This window comes from Phyllostomus discolor, chromosome 9, assembly GCF_004126475.2.
Source record: "Phyllostomus discolor isolate MPI-MPIP mPhyDis1 chromosome 9, mPhyDis1.pri.v3, whole genome shotgun sequence".
Lineage (NCBI taxonomy): Eukaryota > Metazoa > Chordata > Mammalia > Chiroptera > Phyllostomidae > Phyllostomus > Phyllostomus discolor.
In genome coordinates, this window is record NC_040911.2 from 35,348,947 (window position 1) to 35,372,287 (window position 23,341).

The following is a 23,341-nucleotide window of genomic DNA, read 5'->3' on the forward strand; positions in this document are numbered from 1 at the left end:
ATAGCTGGTGTCTAAAATTGCACAACAAACTGGTTCATGAAATTTGAGAGATTAAAAAAAATAGATCATTCTGTATCAAAGGCTAATACTTAGAAGGTCTGAGATAATCTTTGGCCATCAGAACACATTGTCATTTTGACTTTGTCATTTTAAATTTTTATAAACCATAAAATTATTAAACATAACTAAAACTTGGCAGTAGTACACAGCTACACATTTTCAGAAACGTGGCTAGGTAAATTTAAAGTAGGGTACAATCTCTCCAAGAATTTCAGTATTATTTAAAAACCAACCAAACAAACAAAAAAACCTGTCCAAAGACACTGGGAGGTTCTTGGGGCTTAGAGTCCCTAAAAGATTGCCAAATATTTGGGTGCAAATAATAGTACAATAATTTTTAATAAGTGAAAGTGTTTGATAAGTGGTTTAACTATTTTAAGTATATCCTCACCAACAAGGATTTAATTTTACATCGACTTAGTCTGTATTTCAGGGACAGGCATGATCAATTTTTAATTTTTATTATGATTAAACAACATCTCCCCACGTGAAGAAACTGTCTCTTTTTAATGCATATGTGAATTCCTGATTAAATCGGTCAAGTGCATTCAGGTATGCTGTTAGAGGCTGAAAGAAATCTTTATCCCCCCTTACTGTCAAAAACACCATTAATATCTACTGTCAAGGCAGCTGTGTACACACATTTTGCACATGGGGCTATCGTTAAACGAAGACAGTTGCACAATAGAAGCCTATGAAATCGACCAACTTTTACTCCATTACTTTCAGCCAAAATTTGAGTCATCTCCCTCAATAAAAGGAACCTGAAGCAATGTTCACAAGTGGGAGACTCCCCTTTTGTGTCCACCTACACCGACAGCTGGGCTGGGACAGCAGGGTACGGAAGGCCTGACACCTGGCAGGGGGTGGTGGTCAAGAAGTTGATCGCTCACCGCGGTGGACCCTTTCTTCACTGCTTCCTGGGCATATTCCACTTGGAAGAGGTGTCCGTCGGGAGAGAAAACAGTAATTGCCCGGTCGTACCGCGACGCCATCTGCAGTGATTTTCACTGTGTGTCGGACTCCACAACAGCAGAGGCCGAGTGTGGAGTCACTCCTGCCGCCACGTGCTACCCGGAAGTGCTTGATCAGGCTCCTCAAGATGCCGCCCGGAAGTGCCCGCAGGCGCTTTTCCACCAGGTGTGCCTACGTCATCAAGCCCGCCGCGCCAGTCGAGACAGAGTCCTCGTGCTCACCTACCTGAGCAAGGCTGCTTTTACAGGTTGGCAGAATTACTCCGCTGCTCTTAGTGCCTGGCGGGTATGTTCCAATTTTTCCACTAGTGTTACCCCAGGGGTGGTGTCACATCACTGTGGTTATAAAAATGATATCAAAGATTAGGGTTTAACAATGAGAACTTCAAAGAGCAGATATTTTTGTTTTCGCAAACCTGTGGTAAGCTAAATTCCTTTGGCTTTAAATTCAACATTTTCTTCCCTCTCGTTAGCTTCTATCGTTTCAACATAATGGAAAGACATTTTCAAAATAGTGTTCTGTTTTGCACCTTGTAAAAATACAGCAAATGAAAATAGTTCTTTAATGACAAGAATTAAGATGATACTGTTTTAATCAAGTAAATGTTTTAAAAGCCCAACATATACTACTTAAAAGATATCCACAAATTTAAGTATAGTAGAAAGCTAAGCTGGTGCAGTTATTATTACCTGTGAAACAACTCTTGTCTCTTTGTCCTCATCAATAAAATAGGAATATCTAAAAATTAGTAGCAAAGTGTTTGAGGTTTCAATGTTTTCATAGGCATGAATAATTCAAAATGGTGCCAAGTGGATAGTATTATACAGGTAAGTTGAACTATTAGTATTATTATTATTATTTCCATGTATTGTTTAATATGTTATTTTTCCATTGGGGAGAATCTTAATTTTGGTAAAACCAATCTTAACTGGAAAAGAAAAAAAGAATAATTACCCCCAAAAGAGGAAAACTCCATTCCTTCTATTCCAAAATACTTAATTTAAGATTTTAGTTGACTGCTGAAAGCAATTTGTATACACATCCCATCTTTTTCTTTAGTATTAGAAACTTTTGAAAATTTTGGTTCTACTGAGAAAAACAGTAATTCCTAATCAAAACAATTCACTCTAAGAGGTTTCTGTACAATATGATAAAAAACTAACATTTACAAGAAGCTGTTTAAGAAGTGATTTAGTGTTCCTGTTAAGTAATTATAATTTCTTCTTTATTTTGAAATAATTACAGATCACAGGAATGTCCAAAATTAGCACAGAAGTTCCCTGTATTCTTCACCCAGTTTTCCTCCAGTGGTAATTTCTTATATAACTATAATACAATAACAAACCATGAAATGACATTGGTACAATCCATAAAGCTTACTTCGATTTTACTAGTTTTACGTGTACTCATTTGTGCATGTATGTAATAGTTTTGTGCAACTTACTATGTATAGATTGGCAAAACCACTGCCACAATCAAGGTACAGAAGTGTTCCATGACCACAAAGATCCCTCGCACTGCCCACTTACAGTCATACCAATCTCTCCCCACCACATATTCCCTGGAAACTACTAATCTGTTTTTCATATGTATCATTTAAGTAAAAAATTTATATATCTTAAAAGTTCTCACTACAAGAAAAAAAATTTGTTATTATGTATGATGATGGATGTAAACTAGACTTACTGTGTTGATCACTTCCCAATATACATAAGTACCCAATCATAATGTTGTACACCTGAAACTAGTATGTTATTTGTCAATTCTATCTCAATTCAAAATTTTATGTAATGGAACCATATAGTATATAACTTTTTGTTTAAAAATAATTATGTAAACACAGTATATTGTAATGCTAGTATAGAGTGGCCCCTTGTACCCTTCTTAGTTTACCCAATTTATTATATCTTATATAAGTCTAGTATAATATCAACACCAGGAAGTTAACATTAATATAAAATTGTGTGTAAATTTGATTGAAAGGCATTTAAAAAGAGTTATGATACATTATAACCTATTTCAGATATATGATAGCATTAAAGTGAATATTGACAAGGATTGACACAATCAGGATTCACATCGACGATACAACTTAACAGTGTGTCTTTGGTTAGCTATATTTCACTTCATTAAAACTTCGTTTCCTGCCCTGGCTGGCGTAGCTCAGTGGATTGAGCGCGGGCTGGGAACCAAAGTGTCCCAGGTTCGATTCCCAGCCAGGGTACATTCCTGGGTTGCAGGCCATAACCCCCAGCAACCGCACATTGATGTGTCTCTCTGTCTCTCTCTCTCTCTCTCCCTCTCTCTCTCCCCCCCTCCCTTCCCTCTCTAAAAATAAAAAATTAATAAATTAAAAAAAAAAACTTTGTTTCCTGACTTATGAAAAGAGAGTAAGAATAGCTACTTCACAGGATGTTGTGAAGAACAAATGAAATAATGTATTAGTGCATCTAGGGCAGTGTCTGACACATGAAAAATGTTAAGTGTTATTATCAATCATTTGGTTAACTAAAAAGTGAAGCTTATTCTATAAGAGAAATTAAGAAGGAAAAATAGCATGAACCCATTGATATATTTTGAAAATGTATATATATACACAAATATCTATTTCTAAATCTATAGGGAAAAGAGTAAAAGGACATAAACCAATTTGACAAAAGTGGTTTTCTTTGTAGGAGGCCAGGGAAAGTAAACGGTGAGACATGGTAGGGAGAGAGAAGTTATAGTTTTAAATTTTATATGTATATCTGTATTATTTAAAATTTTTTTATAACATGCATAGTTTGTCTTTATACTTAAATAGTAAAAAGAACATTAATGAACAGTTTAATGTCTTGAGGCATCCAGAAATGGCAATCTTGACGTTGAGCCAAATCTATTGAGAACAACTAGAAATGCTGGACAAAATTTTAAAAAAATATATATGCTGAGGTCAAAAAGGAAAGAGGATTTATGGTATCCAGATTCAGAAGAGAAGAAAAACCCATAGGGGTAAGCCTAGTATTTTCTCCTTGCGGTAGTTAATGCTTATTTCCAATGCCTAGATGAAGCAGATCTTTGATAGACAAAGATTGGAACTCAAAGCCTGTCAAGGTGTGAAGTTGACAGGAAACACCTAGGCTTTTGTTTGGGACCCACAGGGCCACAACACCTAAAAGTGAACCAGAAATAGGCCAGTTCTCACAGGGACTAAGCCCAAGTTTTGAATCATCTCAATCCATCATTGGGGTAAAGCAGTGTTTCTCAAACTGTGGCCCACAGATCTTTGGAGGTATCCAAAAACCTTTCAAGCGAATCACAATGTCAAAACTGTAGAGATATATTTGCCCTTTCACATTGAGAGTGCACAAGAAATGGGTAAAACTGCTGGAATCTTACCATGAATCAAGGCAGCAGTAGTACCAAACTGTACTAGTACACATTGTATTCTTTACCAGACTGAGCAGTGATGAAAAATGCCAATTTTATTTTAGAATGTCATTGAATATGCAGTAAAATATCAATTTTATTAAATCTTGACTCTTGAGTACTTTGATATTCAGAATAACAAAATAGGAAGTACATGTAAGGCACATCTGCTGCCTTCAAAGTAAGATGGTAAACTTAGAAAAAGCACTTTTGTAAATCTTTGAGTTGCTGGCTAAACCAGCCCCCTTTTTTCATGGAATACCATTTATACTTGAAAGAATGACTGATATAGTGGTTATTGAGAGTTAGATATTTGGGCAGACATTTCTTGGAAGTGAACACAGTTAGCCTATTTATTTAAGAAAAGCAATAGGCATTATGTGTTTCTGAAGATGAAATTAAAGCTTTTAAGCAAAAATTAGAATTTCGGAAAACTTGTATCCATGAACAATTAGACTTCTCCACTGTTAGACTTTACTGATAAGATTGGTGTTGATATTAAAGTGTGATTTTTTTTTTTTTTTTTCTAAGAATGATTTTTTTTTTTTAGAAGCAAGTTTTCTTTTTTTTTTTTTTTTCTTTTTTCTTTTTTTTTTTTTTAAGATTTTATTTATTTATTTTTAGAGAGAGAAGGAAGGGAGGGAGAGAGAGAGAGAGAAACACCAATGTGCGGTTGCTGGGGGTTACGGCCTGCAACCCAGGAATGTACCCTGGCTGGGAATCGAACCTGGGACACTTTGGTTCCCAGCCCGTGCTCAATCCACTGAGCTACGCCAGCCAGGGCTAAAGTGTGATTTTTTTTTAAAATATAGTGCTACATTTGGAAGATATGCATAACTCAGTGACCAGTATTTTCCAGTGACCAAGCATGATATACAATCATGCATAAATTAAAGAGACATTCAAAGTGCTACATAGACCAATGGATTTCAATGTAACAGAGCACTGAAAGTTCACTGACATGATTTTAGGCTATAACTTTTAACTTTAAGAAAGTACCACCTTTTAAGTATTGGTCTAGTATCAAAGAAGATGTAATGATTGAAATCACTGAATGATTGATCTGAAGTGATCTAAAAAGGCTATAAAAATACTTCTCTGAATATTTCAATACATACTTTTGTAAGCTTTTTCCCTGTACTTCAACCAAAGTAACATATTGCAACAATTGAATGTAGAAGCAGATGTGCGAATCCAGCTGTATTCTCTGTTTTTTAAAAGATTTTATTTATTTATTTATTTTTTTAGAGAGGGAAGGGAGGGAGGGGGAGAGAGAGAGAGAGAGAGAGAGAGACAGACAGACAGACAGACAAATCAATGTGCGGTTACTGGGGGCCATGGCCTGCAACCCAGGCATGTACCCTGGCTGGGAATCGAATCTGCGACACTTTGGATTGCAGCTTGCGCTCAATCCACTGAGCTACGCCAGCCAGGGCCAAAATCCAGCTGTATTCTCTATTAAGCCAGACATTAAAGAGTTTTATGATCTCATTCTTCTCACTAATTATTTAAAAATTTGGAAAGTATAGATTTTTAAAATAGAAATATATGAAATATGTCAATATGTAATGAGTTTAATATTTTAGCATGCATTAATTACTAAAACATTTTACTTTTAATTTTTAATATGGTAAATATTGATATGTCACATAAATAAAAGCTGAAATAAAATTTTTGAAGTCTTCAGTAATTTTTAAGAAGTTAAAAGTGTTTCTAAGGCTAAAAAGTTGGGAAGTACTGGTATAAAGTATTGCTAGTGCTCCTGGTTGATTAGCTGCCTGCTAGGAGCAAAAATAAATCCTCTGTCAAGGAAGATAAATAATATCATGCAGAACCTCAAATAATTGTTGCTGTTTTTCATGTGCAATAATATCCTGTGCTCAATGAAAAATTAAATATTCACACAAAAGAAAAGGTGAGACTAAAGAACAAGAGAAACAACAGGCATTGGAAACAAGCTAAGATCCAGATAATGGAGTTATCAAATGCAGATTTTCAAAACAAGGTAATTATATTCAAGTGATTAAAGACAAGATCAAGATTTCCAGCAGTGACTGGAACTATCAATAAAGCACCTATTGGAAATTGTAGAACAGAAAACCACAGTAATTGAGATTGAGAGCTCAATAAAGGGATTAATTTATTATGATCAACACCACAGCTCTCAAACCAAATGAGCTAATTGGCCACTCTAAAATCCATTATTAGATTAAAAACAAAAACTAAGCAAACAACTAGAACAGGAACAGAACCACAGAAATGGAGATCACGTGGAGGGTTAGCAACAGGGGAGTGGGAGGGGGAGAGAGGGGAAAAAGGTACAGAGAATAAGTAGCATAGATTGTAGGTAGAAAATAGATGGGGGAGGGTAAGAATAGTATAGGAAATGTAGAAGCCAAAGAACTTCCAAGTATGACACATGGACGTGAACTAAAGGGAGGGAATGTGGGTGGGAGGGGGTGTGCAGGGTGGAGGGGAATGAAGGGGGGAAATGGGACAACTGTAATAGCATAATCAATAAAATATATTTAAAAACAGTAGGTTTACAGTTTGTATAAAAATAATACAACAGTTAATAAATAATAAATAACTGTTTAGTGTACTCACAACTGTAAACCCACTTTTGTACCACCCTGTATAATCTCATCAATCAATGTCACCCCAATAAAAAAATCCATTATTATCACATTAGACTTAATTGAAAAGTGGGGAACTAGAAGTTAGTTTAAATATATATACATATATATACACACAGATATATACAGTATGTATCTATAATCTCCATATCAAAGCAGAAACACTTGTGTCAGGGGTTTTATCAGTTTTGACTCCTAAGAAAGAAATAACACCAACCTGTATAAAGGACCCATGGACAAAGACAGCATGGGCAGGGGAGGTAGTGGGGAGAGAACTAAATGTGGGAAGTGAGGAATGGGTAGGGCAGGGGAGAGTAATGGAGGAAAATGGGGACAGCTGTAATTGAACAATAAAAAAATAACACCAATCTTATTTATATAGTCATCACAAAAATAGGAAGACTACTTCCATGCTTCTTTTATGAAGCTGCATAACCTTAGTAACAAAACCTGAGTATAAGAAAGGAAAATTGCAGGCCAATTTTGCTCATGAACAAGTATACAAAAATTGTAAGCAAAAAAATCCTAAACAAGTATACACATCATATGTACATCACACCAAATTGAGTTTATTCTAGGAAATAATCAATATAATTTACCACATTAACAGATTTAAGCAAGAACTGTCAAACTACTTCCTTATGACCACATCTGGCCCACTGCTAATCCTGTTTTTGTAAATGAAGTTTTATGGGAACATAGCTGTGTCCATTCATTTCTATATTGTTTATCACTGCTTTCCTGCTAAAATGAAGGGCTGCACAATTGCAGTGGATCCTGGATGGCCTGAAAAACCTAAAATATTTGCTACCTGGTCCTTTATTTCTATAACTTTGCTGACTCATGAAATGGAAAAAATTTACCTCAACAAACGCAGAAAAGCATTTATTAAAGTTCACCTCTCTTACAATCTCATTGATTTATAATCTAAGAATAGAAGAATTTTCTTTAAAAAATTATTTATTTATTTTTTTAGAGAGAGGGGAAAGGAAGGGGAAAGAGGAAACATCAGTGTGTGGTTGCCTCTCACGCACCCCCGACCAGGAACCTGGCCTGCAAACAAGGCATGTGTCCTAACTGGGAATTGAACCAGGCCAGCACTCAATCCACTGAGCTATACCAGCCAGGGCAGAAAGAAATTTTCTTAATCTGCTAAAGGGGGTCTACAAATAACTTCAGAAAACATCATACTTGACAGTGAAATGTTGGGTCTTTTTTCTTTTGAGATCAGTGCCTGCTGTCATCACTTCTAGTCGGCTTTGTACTGGAGATCCTTCTAAGTACTATAAAACAAGAAAAAAGAAAAACTTTAAGAATTGTGGAGTAAAAACTGAAAAACATGTTATTTTTAGATGACTTAATTGTATACATAATAAAGAATCCAAAATAAATTATACATATGTTACTAGAATTAGTAAGTGAAATTAGGAAGCTTGATGAACACAGGACTAATATAAAAAATTATATTTCTGTAAACCAAAAACATAATTAGAAAATAAAATAAAAAATATATCATGTATAATAGTATACTTCTAGGAAAGACATATAGGCCTCTACACAGAAAAGCCTAAAATATTATTGGAAGAACCTAAAGAAGATCTATGTAATAGAAAGTATGTATCAAATTCATGAATCAGATAACTCAAATTGATGTAGATATTTAATAATACAGTACCAACAAGAATCCCAACACTTTTTCCCTTTGGAATTACTTTCACATTTAGATTTTATACAATACAATGAGTTTTTACAAATGTAAATACCCATATAACCATGACCACAATAAAAATACAGAATATTTTTATCATCCCTCCAAGTTCCCTTGTTCTCCTTTGTAGTCAGCATGCCCTCAGACCCATCCCCAGTCAACTGCAACCTACTTTCTGTCACTATAAATTCATTTTGCTTTATCTAGATTTTTATACAAATAGAATCAACAGTATGATTCCCCTTATGCAACCCATTGTTTTTGAGGTTTATCCATTTTGTTACATAGTTAATCATTCTGTCCTTTTAATTTCTGAGAAATGTTCTATTATATGAATGTATCGTAACTTATTCATTCACTTGTGTTGAATATTTGGGTTGTGTCCAACTATATATTATTTTTATGAAATATGCTGTGAATGTCCAAGTCTTTGTGTGGACAATACATTTTCGTTTCTTTGAGGTAAAGGGTTAATACCCAAGAGTGCAATTGTTGAGTTAGGTGGTATGTTTCACTTTATAATAATCACTAGTTGTTTTCCAGAGTGGTGGTATCATTTTGCACTCCCACTAGCAATGTATGAATGTTCCAGTTGTTCCACATACTCCCCATAGTTTGATACTTCTTTAAACCATTTTAGTCAGTATGAATGGTTTTTCAATGTGGCTTTAATTTTCATGTCTACGATGATTAGTGACAAAGCAACCCTTCATGTATTTATTGGCCACTAATGTATCATTGTGAAGTATCTGAATCATTTTTGTTAATAGGGTTGTTTATCTAATTGAATTATAAGGGTTCTTTATATATTCTGGGCAAAACTTTTTGTTTTTATGTTTCATAAGTTCATGTTTTCTCCTAGACTATGTCTTGACTTTTCATTTTCTATAATATCTTTGAAGAGTAGATTTTCATTTTAATGAAATCCAATTTATCGATTTTTCTTTTATGCTTCTTATGTCATATCTAAGAAACATTTGCTTAACTCGAGGTTATGAAGATTTTCTATGATTTCGGCAGAAATTTTAAAGTTTTACTTTTTATTTATTTATTTTTAGAGAGAGAAGGAAAAGGAAAGAAACATCAATGTGTAGTCCCTTGGGCGCCCTCTGCTGGGTACCTGGCCCACAACACAGGCTTGAGCCCTGACTGGGAATCGACCTGGCGACCCTTTGTTTTGCAGGTTGGCACTCAATCCACTGAGCCACACCAGCCAGAACTAAAGTTTTACTTTTTAAACTGAGGTCTACAATCTATTTCAACTTAACTTTCGTGTATATGTGAGGAAAAGGTCTAAGTTCATTTTTAAAAACAGGTATCTAGTTGTTCCAAAACAATTTTTTCTTCATTGAATTACATTGGCCTCTGTATTAGTTTCTTATGGCTACCATAGTAAATTACTACAAATTTGGTGGCTTAAAATAACAGCCATTTATTTTCTCACAATTCCGGAGGCCACAAAGCTGAAATTGTGGTTTCTACAGGACTGCATTATATTATGCTGTTATTCTTTTAAGAAAATGTATAATAAATGTGATTGTTAGGTTAGTTTAATATGTATTAGGACAGTAGTTCATAACATATTAAATGATTTCATAATATTTTAGTGCATATTGCCTAATTAAACCATAAATGCTGGATGGGAAAAAACCTACTGTATTAGTTTCCTATTGCTGCTGTGAGAAATTATCACAAACTTAAGGGCTTAATACAACACAAATTTATTATCTTACATTTTGGAGGGCAGATGTACAAAGTGGGCCACACTGGCTATAGTTAAGGTTTTAGCAGGATGGTATTTTTTCCGGAGGCTCTAGGGCAGAGAATCTACTTCCTTGACTTATCTAGCTTCTAGAGGCTATCCACATTCCTTGGCTCTTGATCTCTTCCATCTTCAAAACCAGTCAAATCTTTCTCAAGATGCTATCTGTTTCACCCTTCAACAACTATTCCTCATTTAAAAATATTTGTGACTGCTTTGGGCTCATTCAGATAATCCATGTTAATCTTCATATGTTAAAGTTAACTGATTTACATTCTCAATTCTATCTGGAATCGTAATTCCACCTTGCCATGTAACCTATCATTTTCACAGGTTACTTGGAGTGGGAGGTGGTCATCTTTGTGAGGATGAAATTATTCACCCTACCATATCCATACATAGGAAAATTAGCTAATTCATAACAATTCTTAGGGTAATTAGTGTTTTATAATCCTCTCTATAAATTGTGAAGCAGTTCAAGAACAGTTACTATATTCTTTTACTAAAGGGTATAATAACTTCATATTAGCACAAAGGCCAGAGAACATTCTAAACTGGAAAAAGATCACTTGATCTGTAAGTTATAGCCAGAAAATGTCCCAAGGGTAGACTGCACTATCAGGTACTTGGAACCTTTTTTAATCTTCAAGGATATATATTTTTCCTTATTAGATTATTAAGAAATCTTATCCTTGTTTAGTAATTTACAGTATCCCGTGTTTTTATTTATTTTATCTGTTAAAATTTAGGGCAATCTCAAAAAATCTAATGTAAGATAATCAGTACATTGGCTGTACATAATAAATACTAAGTAAATAAACACCTTATTATTTCTAATAGCCCTTTAGATAGGGTAGTTGTTTTTCAGTAAGGTGAATGAAGTGCAGAAATGATTTGTCCAGTATCATACTATACATGGACGAACTGGCAACTTTAAACCTTTCCATTTGTCACAGTAATAAGTAAGGTTGCATAGCATATAACTATTGCAACCTTATGCTTTTTTAAAGCAATACTTTCCTATAATATCCCCAAAATAGAATTGCTTCAGCTCCTCCTTAGTTCTTTCAATGTTTGATACTGTAAGAAGAGGTGGAAATGCCCTAAATAAGCTTTGTTGTTGATTACTTTGAATGAAGTCTTCTGGAGTATTGAAAATATTTTATGGAGAATTGGGAAAGGTGATTTGGTCTTGCCTAGAATAATGATTATAAATATAGATGTATGCTGTTCTCCTTATAGTCTTGAAAGCTGTGGAAGCCACAACTCAAAGTGACTCATCAAATGCTCTGGAGACAGCAGAAATATTTTGAAAGATATTACCTGAGGGGTTTTGCTCTGAGCCCAGATACAAGCAGACAGGCTTGGTCTGTACCTTCCCAATGTATTCCAAGAATTTATGGCAGCAAAGGGGCTTAAAATATCAGCAAGTTTGATAGTACATATATTCTGTTATTATTAAACAATAAGTATTAAATGTTTGTTATCAATATCTGCATGTTTTTTGTGGATTAAGATAATTTTAATGCCATCATTATATAGTTTCACTAAATATTGAGCATAATCCTGGAGCACTTCATCAGTTTGGTGAAATGCATTTAAAGAATACAAACAAATTCAAATAGATTAGGATTTGAAACATATTTGAAAATGTAACATGGATAAATTTCCTAATACCTTTTTTGGGATTAAATGTATCTACACTCATTGGTGTGAATAATCAAGAATTAATTGTTCATGCAAATTATTTTACTTAGTCTGAGCCATTGTATATATTCTCCCATTAGGATTATTCTAAAAAAACCCTTTAACCTCTTCCTGATGTGACTTCAATTCTTTCTTTAGATGTCTCAATACAGAGCAGTTTAAATAATGGGATTGATTTTTCTGGTGGGGGAGATGGTTGCCTGGGTAGCTCATTTTTAAGTTCCCAGAGTAATTTCTCAGACTTGGCCAACTTCTCATCTTTATTCTCCATTTCCTCATTTATTAAATGCTGGGGTTTCTTTATTCTCCTTTTCCTTCCAGCTCTACTACCACTCAGTCTGTACCTTGGAATTTTTCTCTTCAAAACTAATGGTGAAGTGAGGAAGGATAATGGTGCTCCTAACTATTGGGTTGGCCAAAAACTTCATTTGTTTTTCTCCATAAGGTGTCTGTAGTAGTGTTTAGTTGTAACTTCCTTCAAAACAATTGTTAGACTATATTGTGACAGCTGTCATATCAGCGTGCATTAAAAAAAAACTCATAAAAATTGGTGAATTTTTGTGTAGCCATTTTAATATTGAAATGGAAGAAAATAAGTGACAATTTTGGCATATTATATTTTATTATTTCAAGAAAGGTAAAAGTGCAACTGAAATGTAAAAATAGATGTGTGGAGTGTATGGGGGAGGTGCTATAACGATAATGTACGTAAAGTGCTTTTCGAAGTTAGATTGCTCCTTGGTAGAGTAGACCAGATGAAGTTGGTAGCGATCAAATCAAGACATTAAATGAGAACAATCAACATTATACCTCATGTGAGATAGCTAACATACTCAAAGTATCCAAATCACTTGTTATTGGTGAAAATGAAAAGTGTGTCTTTTATGGAAAAAACCATACTGACTTTTTGGCCAACCCAGTATTTTCCTTAAACTCATGGCTCTTACAGTAATGAAAGCTCCAAAATTCTAAGGAAGTTTCTCTAGGCTGCAATCTTCCCTCTCACTTTGAATTTTCTACTTTTTCAAGTTAAGCTTGAGAGTAAGATAGGGCCCTTTTACAGTGTCTTCCCATAGGGGGCTGGCTGGACCCTACTTCCAATGCTTCCTAACAGAAATTATGTGAAGGCCACATAGAAAATAAAAAGGGCATTTTTATGGCATACATGATATCATAGAAGACTGTGGTTATCCATGCTACTCTGAAGGAATAAACACCATGGGCTGACTTGGTACCTGTTTTCAGTTGATTTCCTTTCCTGTTGTTGGAGAGCAGTGATTTAAACAGAGAAGGTACCTCCTTGGAATATAAGTTCCCTTGGCCCCCTCTTTTTAGTAGAAATTCAGAATATTCCTACTAGTTCATGTTGCTGTTTAAGATTTTGTTGCTATCTACCAAGCAGAACTGGAGCAGTAGGACTATTTTTCATTTTTCCTACTGAAATATTGTTAACTACTTAGGTACTTTTATAATAAGAGAATTATAAAAGCCAGGTGTTGGACATACAGTGTTAGTGTTGGACAAGACTTAGTTTCTGTTCTGAGTTCAATAGAAGTTTTTCCAACTTGATGTCATTACATTAAATCCAGATATACCAGAGTGTTTTTTTTTCAATGCTTAGGATAGTGAAAGACAACAATTAAATTACTACTACAAGTAGGAGTGTAAATTGCTTTCTCTTTATTCTTAGGAGGGCTTGAGTTTTCTCATCATTTAGGTTTCAGTTTAAATATAACAAAGACTTCCCATCCTAACTCATGTGAGGGCCTGTTATTTTTTCAGTCCCTTGTTTGCTAGCCTTTCTTATAACTTTACATATTTGTTTCTCATGTTAGCCCTATCGGAATGTAAGCTCCTTGAGAACAGGTTGTTGAGCTCTATTGGAGGTTGCCTAGACACATAGACTACACCCAAATTTGCTTAATTAAACTCATGACTTTTTTGTGTGTGAAAATAATTTAAAACAGAAAACTGTAAAATACGATTTATTTTTCCAGTTTATACAGAACTGAGAAATTGATTTTGAGTTTCATTATATAAACTCTTCCTTCATGTTATATAGAAATTAAATTTATAGAATAAAGAAACCCCCACACCAACACATTACCCACATTTCCCCATGGTCCTTCAATAAGTTGAGAACTCGGGTTTTTTTCTTCATCCTGACTTGAAGTCTGACAGTTTAGGCCTAATTTAGAAGGCACTAAACATGTAATTGAAAAAGAAAAGAGGGTGCCTTGTTTCAAAACTTAATTCCAAAGCGCCAAGTCAGATGCAATCAACCTCACATTTCTATTAAGGGTTTGTCTCAAGAGGCAAACTCCTCTTCTCTGGCTCTCTAGCCAAGTTGGCCGACTGCCCATGAGTACTGGACACAGCCTTCCTTTCCTGATTTTGGGTCAAGCTTACTTCCAAATTATTAGGCACGAGTGTCTGTGTGCGAGACTGCGGACTCCGAAGGGTGCGTTTGGGGCGTAGCCAAGCCGTTTAAACTAGCGAATCCGCGTTTACCTAGTCCTTCCACCCCTGCCTCATTGCGGCCGTAGCTTCACGGGTTGGCAAGAATTCCCAGGTCCTGGCCGCCTTCCCTCCATCTCCCGCGCAGGGGGACAAGTTCGGGCAGCCACTTCTTCCCGGGAGGGGTGAGCATAAAGTAGGAAAACTGAACTAGATCCAGAGCGGAGCGCCGAAACACGGAGGGACGCAGCAGCGCGCTGGCGAGGGAAGCAAGTTGCACCCGCGTGAAAGGGGCGGGCCGGCTCGGGCCGCTCGCATTTCCTGTGATAGGGGCAGCTCTAGCCTCTCCCTCTCCCGCGGCGGTGGGACCATTTCCTGAATAGCTGAAGCGGTGGGAGGACCGGAGAGCGGCCTTACCATTAGCTGAAAAGAGTGGGGGAGGCGGGCAAGTAAAGGTTGAGGAACGACAGGTCGACAAAGAACAGGCAAATTCTTTGGGAACTCTGGTTCTCAACGCAGATGCCGAAAAAACACGTCTATCGGCCAGAATTGCTCTGTTAGGCCAGTCAGGCAGCCTGTTTTTTCGGCACTGGAGCATCCCCCCTCCCCGCTTTTCCGAGGTGGTTCAGTCTGAGAGGCCGGCGTCTTTCCCCCAGTTTGCAGTTCACCCGAAGCGCTCGGGACTTGCTGATAGTAGTGACGGCAGCAACATGTCCGTGGCGTTCGCAGCCCCGAGACAGCGAGGCAAGGGGGAGATTACTCCCGCCGCGATTCAGAAGGTGAAACCTCGCGGGGACAGGGATGCCAGGCCAATCCTGCCTTTGGGAGACCCCGGGGTCTGAGCTAGCAGTCGGCCGGGCCGGGGGCGGAGACGGGCCTGCTGGGAAGCAGTCGAGTGGGACTCTAGAGCCGCGGGTTGTGCCTGAGTGGGTGGCGAAAGAAGGCAAACCGGTCCTCTCGCGGAGACCTTCAGGCAGGCGTTGGAGCTCTTTCCTCCAGGGACAAAAGCCCAAGTAACCGCCGCCGGATTTCTCTAGGGATGGGGCGGTGTTCGGGCGGCCGGGCGCGTGCGCTCGGCGGTGGCTCCACGCGGGGAAGGGCTGTTTATCCGAGCCGGCGCCCCCAGCCGCCCCGCGCGTTGCTCCGGAGTTACTTTGGGGTCGCCCCTCCCATCGCGCCGTGGCTGCTTCGGGTAGAACAGACCTGAGGTCGCGGGAGGCGGAGGGGAAGTCGCAGCCCTCCGCTGCGCTGCAAACTCTGGCGGAGTAGGGGAGCTCCCAGGAGAACTTGGGGGACGCTGTAGGAAGCCTTAGTGGAGTCAGAGAGGCGGGCGAGGGAGAGCCCGGTGGACTTAGCAGTTACCTCGGAGTCTCTTCCTTTCCAGATTCACCTCATATTCGTTTACATCTTGATCTCCAAGTCTAGGCTCTGAGGCCGCATTGGTGAGCCATGGTCCCTGCCTTCAGGGAGCTTACAGTCTAGTGGCGGAGATACTTTGATAATCGTGACCAGTTACGAGAGTCGTGATACCTAGGGAGCTGCGTTCCTTTTAGAGGGTGGTGTGCTGCCTCTTGTTGCTGTGTTACTGTCAGTTAGGGACATACAGGTTCTTTATCGTTTTTACTCTTGTTGCCCACGAGCAAGGCAGCATTCTGAATTTTATTCAGCCAGACTTTGAAAAGTTACTTGCTCAATTTCAGTTTTGTTTTATGCACTGGAGCAAGGATGAAGATTAAGGAAAAGTCAACTTTTAGTTTTAAGGGCACCATCCTGTGCCCAATAGACTTAAAATTTTTTTATTACTGAATTCATTGGGGTGACAGTGGTTAATAGTTATATAGCTTTCAAGTGTACAATTCTATAACACATCATCTGTATATTGTATCATTTTCATCACCCAAAGTCAAGTGTCCTTCCATCAGCATTTATCTCCTTTTTGCCCTCTTGTACCTCCCCACAGCCCCCTGTTGCTCTGGTAAGCACCATACTGTTGTCTGTGTCTTGAGTGAGTTTGTTTTGCTTAATCCCTTCATCTTTTCATCCAGCCCCCCACCCCCTCTCCTCTGACAGCTGTCAGTCTGTTCTCAGCTCTCTTTACTGTAAGATTCTTTGTAGTGTGGCATTTGATATTTGCTTGCTGCTTTATTTTATAAACTGAGCGGCTTGGTCGTGCCTGGATATGCAGTGCTTTCATATAGTACATTGGGCTAAGTCTGCAGCCTGGCTAATAGCTCTAAGTACTTACGGAAACGTATTTCCTGCGGGGGCTGGGGGTGGTTAACTTTTTATTTTTGGACTGTTGGAAAGTCCTTAGATTTTCTATTTTTTCTACAGAGTTATTCTTACATTTTAAGATATTTTTCATCGGTCATTAATTCAGGAGATGCTTGCTGATCAATTAGTTTAATCCTCAGATGAGAAGGAAAAATGGATTTCAAATTAAGTACCTCATTCTACAGTGTGAGGGATTGATTTTAGATATGAGACAGGTAATCCTAACGATGAAGTTTGTTAGGTTGAGGAATCTACTGAGAAGATATGTTGTAAAATCGTTACATCGGACTAATACATTTTAAGGACAAATTTTTTTTGGCATTCAATGGCTCTAATTTAAGAAATAACTGTACTTTTTGGAGGGGCATGTTAATGTAATTTTTTCCGGCAGAGGAAGATGATGATTCATGTGCAGAAAAGAAGTCATAGTTAATGTTAAATGCATCTTAATTTTTAATTGAAAGTCTTGCATTAACGAAATTACTGAGATGGAGTGATAATGGTATTCTTTATACTTTCATGGAAGGGTGGGGCAGGTACACCAGAAACAGTGACTTCTGTCCTTTTATCTAACCGATAAATCTGAGACCATGAGATCTTAAGTGGTTCTGTACAGGACAGCAAGGTTGACACTAAAATTAACTGGCTTTTTGCTACATTTCTACTGTTTCCTCAATGTCAGTTTGCTTAGGTGAATTATTTAACCATTAAAGCCAATATTGTCTTAAGTTGTTATAAGATGATAGAATGATAAGTTGATATGCTTTTGTTTTTAAATTTTTGGGACAACTTAATTATAAGGAAGCTCATAAAATCTGCAGTAAATATTATATATACATAGGAAATACTGTATTTGATTTCATATTTGGAGAATCACAAAACCATACTGTGTAAATAAGACGTGGAAAGTAACTAGCTATCCCCTCAAGCCTCCTGGGCTGAAGTTTTCACGTATTTTCTTCATTCTGGATAAGGACAATTTTTCTTTACTACTAAAAAGTGTTAGAATGATACAAAGCCAACTTGGACTTAACTTTTAGTCTTCACAGACTAAAGCTTCTTTTACATATAGCAGAGGTAATTAAGTGTTTGAATGCAAAAGAAACTCCATATTTTTCCTTCTGGGTTTCAGGTAATAACTCAGGGAGAATAATCAGAATAATTTAAAAAAATGTTAATTGAACATACCATTCATATAAGGTATAAAATAATATTTAAAAAACCTGAGTGGTTTCAGTTTCTGTATAGATAAACATTTCTAGAAATCTGAAGGATTTTTAAAAAAATTTTACTTGATTTACTAGATTTATAATAAACTTTTTCTAATTTTATTTCAGATGTTGGATGAAAATAACCATCTCATTCAGTGCATAATGGACTATCAGAATAAAGGAAAGACTTCGGAGTGTTCTCAGTAAGATTGATGTGAAGCTTTAAAAATTTTTTTCATTTTTCTGTATTGGTTAACTTTTCACTTTTCTTTTTAATAGCAGCTTTATTGAGATATAATTCAAATTACCTTACAGTTCACTCATTTTAAAGTATATAATTCAGGGTTTTTAGAATATTCATACAGTTTTATTACTATCACTTCAATTAATTTCAGTACATTTTCATTATCCTCAAAAGAACTCTTGTACATATGAGCAGTTGCTCCCTGTTTTCGACACCTAATTTCTCACCACTGACAACCACTAATTTTTCTGTCTGTGTAGATTTGTCTATCATGGACATTTCATATAAATGGATTCATGCAATAGATGGTCTTTTTTGATTGACTTATTTCACTTAGCATATTTTCTAGATTCATCCATGTTGAAGAATAAATTAGTACTTTCTTTTTATTGCTGAAAAATATCAATTGTCTAGATGCCACATTTTATCCATCAATGATAGATATTTAGATTGTTTTCACTTGGCTATTATTAGTAATGCTATTGTGAATATTAGTGTACAAATTTTTGTGTGACTTTTCTTGATATTTACAAAAGAAAAATTTGTTCTCTGGGATGGAATTGGCATTAATTTTTTCATATACTACTTATACTGCATTATAAAATAATGACTTCAAACTTGTGTGTGGTCCGATTTGTGGAAAAGTTAAATCTTCATCTTCACATAGATAGGATATAACTATATATCCTATATATATAGGGCAAAGGTCATATCTAATAAATAGAGAATTGGTAATCATTCCTAAGAATGCAGTTTGTTGATTTGAAGTGTTATGTCTGAAGTAAACAGTATCCCTTAATAAAATTTGATGGAGAAGAACAAACTGAATATTTTATCAAGTCTTTAGAACACCACCACCTGGTAGAAATATATTGTGAGCCACATAGTAATTGTACATTTGCTTGTAGACATATTAAACAAGTAAAAAGAAACAGGACAAATTAATTTTAATAGTATATTTTATTTAACTCATTTCCAATACAATGTTACTTCAATATATAATCAATATAAAATATTAATGAGATAGTTTACATTTTGTTTCACTCTTTTGTTGCATTCTTTTGTGCATATTACTCTAATAACAACCTTTTGGACTAGTCACATTTCATTGTGCTTAGTGGCTACTATTTAAACAGCATAGCTCTAGAATATTTTATTCTCACCATCATATTGGGGTACATCTGTCTTTTTAAAATTTTTTTAAGTTCATATCATTTTTAAAAAGACTATTTATTTTTATAGAGGGAAGGGAGGGAGAAAGAGAGAGAGAAACATCAATGTGGGGTTGCTGGGGGTCATGGCCTGCAACCCAGGCATGTACCCTGACTGGGAATCGAACCTGCGACACTTTGGTTTGGAGCCCGTGCTCAATCCACTGAGCTACGCCAGCCAGGTACATCTGTCTTTTTAGGGATCTCACTGGTCTGCTCTCAAGTACATCGAATACTGCATTTAGTTTTCATGTGTCTTGAATATACTTTGATCTGGAACTGATCCTTAGTCTTTCTGTTATCTTTAATGATACTGCTGATGTTGTTTAAGAGCACAGAGCAGTAATTTTGTGGAATGTCTCTTGTTTTGGATTTGAGAAGTATCTCCTCTTGAATAGATTCACATTATGCACTTTTGGCAGGAGTATCACATATGTAAAGTTGTGTCTTCAGTACATCCTCAGATAGCTGTATGATTTGTCCCAGTATTTCTCCCATTGTTTGCGATAACTTTGGTCACTAAAGGTGGTGCCTGCCAGTTTTTCTACTGTAAAGTTGCTGTTTTTGCTTTATAATTCCTATTTATCTTTTTGGGGAGATACCTTGAGACATACATAAGCTGTTTCTTACCGTACTTTTTCTTGCATTAATGTTAGCATCCACCAGTGATTCTTAACTGAAACAGTTATTTCCATGGTGGTTGCCAAATGGTGACTAAATCCACCATTTTTTCCACATTTATTTGGAATTCCACTGTAAGGAAGAAGTTTTCCATCCCTTTCCCCTATTCATTCTTTCATTCATTCATTCATGTCTGAATGGATTTAGGGATTCTTATTGTATTCCATAGCTTATAATCTGTTACTCTATTTATTTTCTTTCTGAAATTGTTTCTGATGTTGGCCTAGTACCCCCTCAAATTGGCTTTTTGATGTGTCTCTGTTATTTTTTTTGACATTTCTCTTATTTTCTTTCATTTAAAAAGTTTATCTTGTACTTTTTCCTGCCCCAGTTTGGAATCACTCATTTCTTAAAGCCCTGGTTCTTTTTGGGAAAATTATGTTTAGAAACTTAAGTCTGAGTGCTAGGATATATTATTTTCTAATCACAGCACATTTTGCATTTTATATGACAGACCATTTTCATTTATGCATATTGGTTCTTTGATAAATCTTGTCTGTTTATGTTTGAAAATATTCTTTCAAGTAAAATATATTTGAAAATGAACTAGCTTATCTTAACTTCCTTTAGTTTAACTACAGATAATCACCAGTGGCAAGGAGATTACTAACTCCTTGATGTCAGCCATGAGATGATAAAAGTTGAGAGGTTCTACTTAGAATTATTTTCACCTATAGCTTTTAAAACCCTAGATAGAGTGAAGGGATTTGTTGCACAGGACTGGTTCATAAAGGACCCAGCAGTATATGGCATAGATAGGAAATACTCTGATCTAGAACCATCTTTTCCAACTTGTGTCAGCAAAAGTTTATACTGTTTTATTCTTTATATTCTCAGCCCTTTTTTTTGTAGATATAATTTCTCCCATTCTCTGCTTATTGGAATAGACTTCATTTTTACACATATTTGTACAAAAGGGGCTTAAATTGATTTAGGTAGAACTTAAATTATGCCTTCTGATGGATTTTACTTCATTCCTAGAGTTCTTTAGTTATTCTTTCTTTTCTTAAGTTGTCAGTATTGCTTTGTGAATGAAGAGAAAACAAATTCCTCCTCTCAATCTTAATTTTTTTTTATGGTAGGAGAAGTAAAAGTAAAGAGGAACATCAGTAAATGACAGCCATCTGGGAATTTATAGTTAAAAAAAATTTTTTTATCCTCACCAAAGGGGAAATGCCTTTTTTTTTTTAACAGAGAAGAGAAGGGAGGGAGAGGGTCAGAAACAGCGTTTCATACCTGCTCTTAACTTATATACTCAATTTTATTTTATTGATGTAGATAGACTGTTTTAGAAATAATCATATATATTAAAAAAGTAAACTCAGTGACAAATGTAATAATACTATTTACAGGATAAACAGAAAGTTTCAGGAAAATGTTTCTTTAATATTTGTAGGGGAATCTCCTTTTCATTATTCAGCAATCTTGGCTGAAGCCATATTTTTCTAGAATATTTGCAAATCTTTTTAGGTGACAAACTTACAAAAGTATATGAGTATATAGTATTTTTATTGATGTTCATTTTTGAGCCTTTAATAAGCTTATTTGATGCTGTTAAAATAACAGATTTACACAAAATACAACCTGCTGCAGTTAGAAAAGACCAGTTAAAATTGATCTTTTTTACTTACTGCCTTACATTATTAGGTAAAAAGATTTGGTGCTTTCGGGACAATTGGAGAAATCTAAATGGGTTCCATGGATTAGGTGGTAATACTGAATCAGTAGTAATTTCCTCTTTATAGTGGTTGTACAGTGGTTATATAGGGTATGCCCATGTTTTTGGGAAATTGACACTGAAGAATTAGTAGTAATGAAGTATTATGTCTGTAACTGACTCTCAAGCAGTTTTGAAAAAACGTGTGTGTGCTTGCATGCATGTGTATGTTGGTGTGTATATTAGGATGGAATAAGACGTGGCAAAATATTAATGATTGTACAGTGTAGGAAAAAGATACTTAGAATTCTTTATATTTTTAAACTTGTAAACTTAAAATTTCAAACTTAAAAAGATGGGGAAATGGCTTAAAATTAAAATTCTCAATACAAAATGCTGTAATTGTAGATGTTTAGAACCATAAGGGGGTTTGAGATCCATTTTAACCACTATTTTACAAATGAAGCCTTATGAGCATGGCAGATAAGATTTAACAGTATTTTAATATTGATTTACTAAATACTAATCAGCATGACTAAATTTTTTTTCTTAAAGGGTCATGAGTAAACCATAGTCTCTTATTAGGTTTGGATTTTTATTTTTGATACAGTGGTCAGCAGATCTCATATCTGAGTGTATTGCAACCATACTAATACTCAGAGAAGAAAATAAAGCTTGAAGGAATAGATGTTGAAATGGGTTTTATGTTCTTATTAAAAATAGCTGGAGGGTTTTTGAAAAATGGCAAGATTGTGGAACCCCATATCTTAAATTTTATTTGCAATTTCTGTAAAATAATGAAGTAGTTTCAGCTAGTGGTGCCTGTTAGTGCTGTTTGAAGAATTTTGACAGAATAATTAACCGTTATGAGTAATTCAGTATAATATAATAATTCTTGGTACTTATTTATGTAAGGGTCATCATAACAACATGTCACATTGTGATTGAGCAACAATATAGTATCAATGTGAGGAGGACCGTTAAGAGCATAAACAACAAAAAACAAAAAGGGAAACAAGGAAACTTTGGGAAGTGTTGAATGTCTATTATTGATACTTTGATTGTAATGATGGTATCACTGGTATTTGCCTATATCTAAATTCATCAAATTGTACACAATAATGTACCTGTTCCAGTTATTACCTGTTGTAATAATTGTGTTCACTATAAAACTAATCCTTGATGGTGTTGGTGTACTATTATTTCTTCCATCTCTGTGCTTTAACATATTTTATATATATATATATGCAATTGGAAACACCCATTCATTGTCTTAATAGATGCGTACTATAAGCACAACAGGTGATGATTGTACAGTAATGTACAATTATGTGTGGTTCTTTGTATATC

At 35.8% G+C, this 23,341-nt stretch overlaps 2 protein-coding genes across 3 annotated transcripts in view; one reads left to right on the plus strand and one right to left on the minus strand.

The window, feature by feature from the left end:
- Window positions 1-1,563, minus strand: part of PSMA8 (proteasome 20S subunit alpha 8) — a 38,903-nt gene extending 37,340 nt beyond the window's left edge. Inside the window, exon 1 of the mRNA XM_028524692.2 lies at window positions 954-1,563. Within this exon, the coding sequence (XP_028380493.1) occupies window positions 954-1,055 (102 nt within the window). The 5' untranslated portion in view covers window positions 1,056-1,563. The remainder of the gene's footprint in view (window positions 1-953) is intronic.
- A 13,772-nt stretch (window positions 1,564-15,335) lies between these two features.
- SS18 (SS18 subunit of BAF chromatin remodeling complex) overlaps window positions 15,336-23,341 on the plus strand; it is a 66,240-nt gene continuing 58,234 nt past the window's right edge. The window contains exons 1-2 of one of the 2 annotated variants that reach the window (XM_028524994.2): window positions 15,336-15,492; window positions 18,325-18,401. In XM_028524994.2, the coding sequence (XP_028380795.1) occupies window positions 15,424-15,492; window positions 18,325-18,401 (146 nt within the window). In that variant the 5' untranslated portion in view covers window positions 15,336-15,423. The remainder of the gene's footprint in view (window positions 15,493-18,324; window positions 18,402-23,341) is intronic. The other variant, XM_028524995.2, reaches the window with a different exon arrangement.